At 38.3% G+C, this 8,785-nt stretch overlaps 1 protein-coding gene across 2 annotated transcripts; it reads right to left on the bottom strand.

Moving 5' to 3' along the window:
* Window positions 1–424: 424 nt before the first annotated feature.
* Window positions 425–8,568, bottom strand: LOC114782943 (uncharacterized). 2 transcript variants are annotated; one of them, XM_028968599.1, is made up of 10 exons: window positions 8,467–8,568; window positions 7,987–8,082; window positions 7,821–7,908; window positions 7,671–7,702; window positions 3,506–3,580; window positions 3,235–3,324; window positions 3,085–3,159; window positions 2,318–2,413; window positions 891–956; window positions 425–810 (listed from the first exon to the last, which is right to left on the bottom strand). In XM_028968599.1, the coding sequence occupies exons 1-10, from the start codon at window positions 8,525–8,527 to the stop codon at window positions 656–658; spliced, it is 834 nt and encodes a 277-aa protein (XP_028824432.1). In that variant the 5' UTR covers window positions 8,528–8,568; the 3' UTR covers window positions 425–655. The 2 variants fall into 2 exon arrangements, with proteins under 2 accessions (XP_028824432.1, XP_028824434.1); XM_028968601.1 differs by lacking the exons at window positions 425–810; window positions 891–956 and adding an exon at window positions 2,537–2,586 and having other exon boundaries at window positions 2,326–2,413.
* Between the last annotated feature and the right edge of the window lie 217 nt (window positions 8,569–8,785).

Raw genomic sequence — 8,785 nt, forward strand, 5'->3', positions numbered from 1 at the left:
GAAATAAGGCTGTGACTTAACAAAATGTGAAAAATGTGATGCACTGTGAATCCTAGATGCACTGTTGCACCTAGAGCTAGTTTTAGTGATTTTTGGTCTAAACGTGAATGTTGTTCTTACATCAATCCATGTATCTACAGAGACAAACACGCAGTAAATTATCCACATATTGGCTTGAGTTTTTTTCATTTTTATTTTAGTTTAAAACAAGGATTAAACAGAAATCATTTTTGAACTTCTATAGCACCATAAACATTGAGAGTTGGACACATTGTGTGTCTTCCCACCTTCTCAGTCAGGACTCGTACATATCAGTCTGAAATATAAAAGATGCAAAGGTGAATTTCAGAGATATAAACATGTTATGTGCTTTTTACCATTTCGCTCTGACAGCTTGTGAGACCTGGAAGTGCATTTTGTTTTGGTCCTGCTATAAAGTCAGTTCTCACCCCTCCAGCTGATGATGTGTTGTTGAGGTTGTGTTGATAGTCACCTCAGAGGCTATCAACAGTGATTACAGATGATTACCATTCCTTTCATTTACTATATATAGGACAGCTTAGGAACGATATATAATTTCCCACTACCTTTATACACACAAAAACATTTATAATGTGACAAACGTGTATTACATATAATCAAATATTAGTGTTTATTACTTGTGTTTATTATTAGTGTTTTTGTCTTGTCCTCTGTGTAAAACACTGAAACCTGTGTGTGAATATGTGCTGGTGGACACACTCACCGCTGTCCCTCTGGTTCTGTGATATGCAGAGACATTCACACATTCCTCACCAGGTTCCACAAAATCTGCAGAGAGTGGAGAAGTCACTGCATGTGCACATTTCTGGATAAGTACAAACATGAGAAACACTCTGTTTGTCTTTTACCGTCTTCCTCACTCCTGATGTGTGTGTCAGCTATACAGCCCTCCATGTTCTCATACGATTCACCATCTGACGTTAATTCAGGAGAGCACATGTGTGAGTGGATGTGTGGCAGGGGTATCATTATGTGAATTTGTGTGCTGACAACCCCAATTCTGGAAACATTTCAAAGATGTTTAAACTGAGATAATTAGTAATTTTAACAAAAAAAAAAGATCATTTTGAATGTCAAAGTGTAAAAAAATGTCAGGACAAAGCCATATTTACCATTTTGCTTTTAACAACAGTCTGCAATTGACCTGGGACTGAGGAAACTTGTAGATTTTTACAGTTTATGATACACTAAATGTTTTCAAATGGTGAAATATCTTGAGTAGAACTCATAATAAAAGAGTACATACGACGAAAAAAAAATGAAAATGTCAGATTTCTGAAAATGTGCATACAATATACACTTTATAAATCGTGCTCTACCTTGGATTATTCACACAGTGATTTGCACATAGAAATTTTTCTGAAACGGAAATAGATGTGCTTGTGGGTGAAATGGAAAAAGTGGCAAAAATTAATTTGATTTACCAGTATAAATAACTCCCTGCTGTTCCAGTCATGATAAGTAGGCAAGATCAGGCTAAAAAAAGGTTTGCTTGTGTCTGTCCCAGCTGAACAAGCCGAGATTCCATGTGCTTGAAGTTTTACAGGTCAGTGGTTGCACATGCACAGTGAGGATCAACCTCGCGATGGGTGACAAACAGGGATGGTGAATCGGTGATTGCACATCATGTACACTGTATGATGCACGAACAGGCTGTGAATCGGCTGGTGTGGAATAAGTGCATTTTACCAATCACTTTTACCAATCACCGAAATAAATGTACAACCATAGCCCATAAATTAATGTTTGCTATATTTACCGTGTGACCTTGACCCGACATGAGCTCGACTAAAATTATGAAACTCAAGTCCAAACCTGACCCGGCTCGGGCCAAGAATTACACCTCTAATACCTTTCAGATTTATAGAATGCACATGTTTTTTATTTATGTAAACAAATCCATTTGTATTTCATATAGATCAAAATTGTAGTGTAAGTTAAGATTTAATTTGAATTATATGTTTTACTTATATATTCACTATTATAAATATGTCACTGAAAAAATGCAATTAAATATAGGTTGTATTATTCACAAGCACAAGGAATGATTATATATTTACTAATGCCAATAATGTTTTTAATTGATGTAATGTGTTGTTTAGCATTGCCATGTTGGACAATGTATGAAAGAGTCCATTAATTTATGTTCTGTTAAAATATGGGTTTATGAGATTTACATATAATTGCATTCGGTTTTTATTTACACAATTACAACCCTGGATTTTGCCCCAGAACTGGGGTTGTCATTTTAACCATATGTGTATGTGTTTTATACCTGTGTCTGTAAGTTTTATTTGTGCATGGAGCAAATTTGTGTTATTCTGCTTTGACTCCTCCTTTGGATTAACTTCATCCTGTGGGACTACATAGTCTACAGAGAAAATACACAGTATTACATATGAATTACATCACATAAACTTTAAATATTATACATTTACCACCTTGATCTCCACAACCCATTGAAAGGCTCTTCAAAACACCATATATTCCTCACCTGTGACTTACGTTGGCATTGAAAAAAATTGATGGTCATTTAGAAATGTCCTTTGTTTTTCCATGAAGAAAAAAACATGAAAAGGGTTTCAAGATAAAATTTTCAGAAACAATAATAAGTAGTCATTGACAAAGTTTGAAATAATCATGTAGTCAAACACACATCTGCTGATGCACTAAATTTTGAACATGGCCAGTTTTATTAATCAGTATAACTAAGATCTACTAAGATAAGGGATTTCTAATAATGAATGAAGCTTTTAAAGTGACAGACTTGGGTTAACAAACACAGCATTCCATTAGAACATAAGACTAATTATTGCTTATAAAGTTGGATTTCTTTTTATTGGACCAATCAATTGTTCAAGGACATCTCTAAATGACCCTGATCTTTTGGAAGGTAGTGTAGGTCTCAGGATTAGTGTCAATCCCCCTAGTAATTTTAAATTCGAATTTTTCTGACATTTTTGGCAAGTCAGCACATCATTCATGGTGAAAGGATATCAATAAAAATGGGAAACATGTGGTGTTTACAGATGTACTTCCTACCATCATCCTCTTGTGTGTCTTGTTTGCGAGGCAGGGCATACAAAGAGCCCTCCATATTTTCATACGATTCTCCATCTGAACAAAACAGAAAAGAAAGATTAGGCATTCGGGCACCACTTTATGGTTCGTAATGTTTGTCGGTGTCTATACCTGTGTCTGTGAGATTTATTGGTGGATGGAGAAAGTCTGTGTGTTTCAGATTTAGCTCATCCGCCACACTGACTTCATCTGGGACACAGTCTACAGAGAAACATACAAATGAATATTACACACACGTTGTATATCTTCATGCTCTATTTTTGTTTAAAATATAATAGCAGTTGTGCTACTGTGTAATATATAAAGAGTAAAATGTGAAATGCAGTTAATGCAGTTTTATGGCTACAGCAACATAAACACCCACATGCAGGCATTTACTGACCATCACAGTAAGACAGATCCTGCTGGTTGGCGTAAATCACTTCTCTCACGTTTTCATCTGACTGGGTCCCAAATACTACAATAGACACAATAAATACAATAACTTAAACATCCTGGTGCCTCTGGCCCACCAAACAGTGCCGCATTCTTGGTTGTCTCCCAATAGGCTTTCGATGAAAGTGAAAGTCAAGTGATTGTCATTGTGAAGCACAGCACAGGGTGCACACACAGTAGTGTGTTTGCTCAATACAAACCTCACACATACAACATATGTTCCTCACACATCTACATACAAACCTCACACATACAACATATATTCCTCACTTATCGACATACAAACCTCACACATACACCATATATTCCTCACGCATCTACATACAAACCTCACTCATACACCATATATTCCTCACACATCTACATACAAACCTCACACATACACCATATATTCATCACACAGCTACATACAAACCTCACACATACACCATATATTCTACATACAGACCTCACACACACACACCATATATTCCTCACTTATCTACATACATCCCTCACACACACACCATATATTCCTCACTTATCTACATACAAACTTCACACACACACACCATATATTCCTCACGCATCTACATACAAACCTCACACACACCATATATTCCTCACGCATCTACAAACAAACCTCACTCATGCACCATATATTCCTCACACATCTACAACAAACCTCACACATACACCATATATTCCTCACACAGCTACATACAAACCTCACACATACACCATATATTCTACATACAGACCTCACACACACACCATATATTCCTCACACATCTATATACAAACCTAACACATACAACATATATTCTACATACAGACCTCACACACACACACACCATATATTCCTCACTTATCTACATACATCCCTCACACACACACCATATATTCCTCACTTATCTACATACATACCTCACACACATACACCATATATTCCTCACACAGCTACATACAAACCTCACACATACACCATATATTCTACATACAGACCTCACACACACACACACACCATATATTCCTCACTTATCTACATACATCCCTCACACACACACCATATATTCCTCACTTATCTACATACATACCTCACACACACACACCATATATTCCTCACGCATCTACATACAAACCTCACACACACCATATATTCCTCACTTATCTACATACATCCCTCACACACACACCATATATTCCTCACTTATCTACATACAAACCTCACACACACACACCATATATTCCTCACACATCTACATACAAACCTCACACACACACCATATATTCCTCACGCATCTATGTACAATCCTCGCACATGAACATGAAAGTGAATGTCATTGTGATACATTGCAGCACAGCACACGGTGCACACAACGAAATGTGTCCTCTGCTTTTAAACCAACACTCTTAGTAAGCAGGGGGCAGCCATGACAGGTGCCCGAGGAGCAGTGTGTGGAAGGTACTTTGCTTAGTGGCACCTCAGTGACACCTTGGCGGATCGGGATTCGAACTGGCAACCTTCTGATTACAGGGACACTTCCTTAACCACATACACACTACATTCTTATAAAATGTTATGAGTGAGGAAAAATTTCAAAATTATGAAAATAGCATGAAAAAGTATGTGAATGCGTGCGCGTCAAAAGAAGTATGTGTGCAAGGTTTGTATGTAGATACGTAACAAGATGCATGAGGAAACGTAGTGTATGTGCAAGGTTTTCTTGATATATGGCCTCATAGTCATATTGCACTGTGTTGCAGTAAAACGGTACATCTGCATTAACGTTATATCATGGCAGTTTAGGATATTGTATGCGATTCTCTGTACTCTCACTTAAACAGGATATGCATGCTGTCTGGAGCACACAGAAGACAGGGGGATCCACAGATGAAATACAAGGAAGCACACCTGTAATCGGAAGCAGAGGTGCCCCTGAGGTGCCACTGAGCACGGTACTGTCCCCAACACTTCTTCCCTGGGTGTCTGTAATGGCTGCCCACAGCCCACCAAGGGTGATGGGTTAAATGCAGAGGATACATTTCTGTCACGGCCCACATACCACCTCCAGCCCACCAGACGGAGCAAGATCAGCCGGGAGACAGCGACCCGGAAGTTGAAGTGAGAGAAGGCAGCGCCGAGAATAAAAGTAAGGTAGCCAGGGGGAACGCTGCCCGCTCTTTGTTGAATTTACTTCCCAGAGTTTTTTTACTACCTTGAATTTGCCTGCCCATTTTGCTACGATGATACTATATGTTACCCCACCTTTCTGCCACCCAAGATGCCCTCCCATCCAACCCACGCTCCTGGATCGTCCTCAAACCATCTTCCTGTTATCTTCTGCTCTGGTCCACCCCAGCATCATCCCTTCGCCTCCTTCCCCGCTGCTCCCCACGGAGCATGAGCTCCCTCCTCGTCCTCTGCTCCACTCCCGTTCCCACTCACCTCCTGCCTCCTTCTCACTGAACTCGCATGTTCATTTTGTGCACTGTGTGCTGTTCTGCAGTGTTTCACTCTACTCTCCTCCTCATCTGCATCCGCCTTCTTCCGTGGTTCTAGTCCCAGCGTAATTTCTGCCAATTGGTCATGCCATCCTGGCCTAGTCTGCTTTTTTTATCCTAGACTATGTATGTTACAGTGTATAGTGCAACTTTAACCTAAAGAACATTTAAAAAAAAAACACCTCTGGGCAAAACAGCGCCTCTACCTGTGTGGAGTGCAGGAAGAGTCCCTGCACTGAACAGCCCAGAATATTTGCGCATTGCAACAGCAACAGAAAGCTTTACTGTTATTGCTAGCTACAGGCTTTAACCAGCCAGTTAACTGGGGTCTTTCTCCCATTAATTTCTGTTAGTCTGATGGTGATGTTGGGTATGCTTATTCTTTATGTCTTCCACAACTCAGCGCTTAAACCACTTATCATTCTTTACTTTGTGTGTCACCACATGTTACATCAACTGTGTCAAAGACAAGAGGCCGAAACTTCTGGGATCATGTTCGGGGTAAAATAATCATACAAATATGACTAATAAAAACAGAACTAAATATGGTTTATGAAACAGAAATTATGCTAAAATGTCTCTTTATTTTTTTTTACCAAAACGTGACAAGACATTATGTACCAGAGGGTCACCACAGCAATCAACACCTTAACGGCTAAAGATTCATGGATCTTCAAATTGACCAGTAGCATTATAATGGACATGCAACGTACACCATGACACTGGATTGAAACCTACTCTTCACAGTCCAGTTTCTCCAAACATGGACAGATGCTCTATACTGCATTTTGTACTTTTTTTGGACAAATTATCACCAACCCTACGCTGACACCAATTGCAGGCTCACTCTACCCTGGAAGGGCTTCTGACTCTGTATGGCACCTTCCCAAGGTTTCTTTCTGTCCTTTTTTCTCTCCTTTTTGTGCAGTTTTTCCTTGTGTATAGAAGGGTCAAGTGAGGGGGGTGTCCTTTGTAGGGCCTGTAAAAGCCATCCGTTCGCACAGATGACTTCACTTCTGCAACACGCAATCACGGAATAAATTGAATTTCAGGATTCTTCTGATGGGAGAGCAGATGGCTTGGAGAAAATGAAGTGGAAAAGACAACAGAATGTTTGGATGATAAACATGAAACAAATCAGAGCGTCTTTTGTGTCTGGTGTGGATGTAGAGTATTGTGGAGTCTATAAGGTAATAAGATAACCTTGTTTTAATTATGAAATAGGTTTGACTAAAACAAAATATTGTTTTTGTTTGTTCTACTTGGTACTTATACTATATTGACTGGGTTAAATAGAATAGCATTATTAAAAAGAGGTTTAAATCGTTGACTAAAACTACACTAAAATATTTCTAGATAATTCTGACTAAAATGCTCAGACTTTTAGTCGACTGAAACTTGACTACTAAAATGAGCATGTGTGGACGTGACCAAGACTAATAAAAAATAAATGACATCTGGATGCAAAAATTTGACTAAAACTAATAAGATAGGCCGCCAAAAACAACTATATGCAAACAACTAAGATCAACATTGTATCTGCGCTTTAATGATCAGAACACTACTTATTTAACACTGAGAAAACATCCGTAAATACCAATGATTCTAACTCAAAATGTAGATTTTACCTTTTACAGGATTGCAGGTGCCAGTTTTCTTCCTGGTAATGTAAATGTACAGAGCACACATGGTTGACATTTTAAATAAAAATGTACATTCTGAAATAAAAGTATGTGTATGTAAGGTATGTATGTAAGGACTTGCAGATTTTTTTTCACCTATTCTCTTGTCTGACAGTGCAGCAGCTGCCCTTGTCTTCATATGTCTGACTGAGTGAGTTAACTACATGCATCCCCAGTTTAGTCGCTACAAGAAACACCAGTATGTGTAAGCATCCGTAGATCCAGCTTGTAATCTGTGTAAATATAGTAGCTGTATGCTTACGCTGTTTTTTGAGTAACAGAGCAAACAGAAAGATGCCCAGGATGAAAGCAATACCAGGAACACAATATAACAGCCAGTCAGGTCGTGGTCCCATTTCTAAACACACGTGTAAAGAATAAGCAAAAGAAAATGCAAATGTCAGGTATGTCTATTACTTGTACATATTGATCTTGTGGCATCCGTGAATATGTTCTAAATTGTTTGCACGACTAATGTTTTTTGTGGAATGATAATAAACACATTTATGGCTACTATAATAATGTCATCATTGAGAAAGGGAAAGCAGGTCATTCAGGTTCATTAAGTTATGAAACAAGAATTGGTCTATAACCTTTGTATAACAGAGAATTTAAAAATCATTATAAATAATTAGGCTGCCAGGTTTTGTTTGTTCCAATGTCAGTATGAAATTAAATTAAAATGGCATGATGAACACTGAACTACAAATTCCCATTAAAGTAAACCAATATGAGTACTTACCCTCACTCCTGATAGTTTTAGTAATGTTTCTAAATGAATAATTGCCCAGCATGATTCCCATATATGGACCAAACACTTTACACACAATAGTGTACAGATGGTCTCTTGTACTGACAGGAAAAAAGACTTCTGCAAAAAGGAGAAGTGAGAGATTATTCAAGCAAAAATAAAAAAACAAAGTTCCTGCTCACAGCCATATGCACTATTATCTGTTATTATCAGGGCAAGACGAACAAATCAGCTATTTGTTCAACAGTCTCACTCAACAAAGCATTTTCCTATACTCAAGGTCACAATGGTTAGTGACAATTAGTGAGGC

The sequence above is a fragment of the Denticeps clupeoides genome, unplaced genomic scaffold (assembly GCF_900700375.1).
Source record: "Denticeps clupeoides unplaced genomic scaffold, fDenClu1.1, whole genome shotgun sequence".
In the NCBI taxonomy this organism is placed as follows: Eukaryota; Metazoa; Chordata; class Actinopteri; order Clupeiformes; family Denticipitidae; genus Denticeps; species Denticeps clupeoides.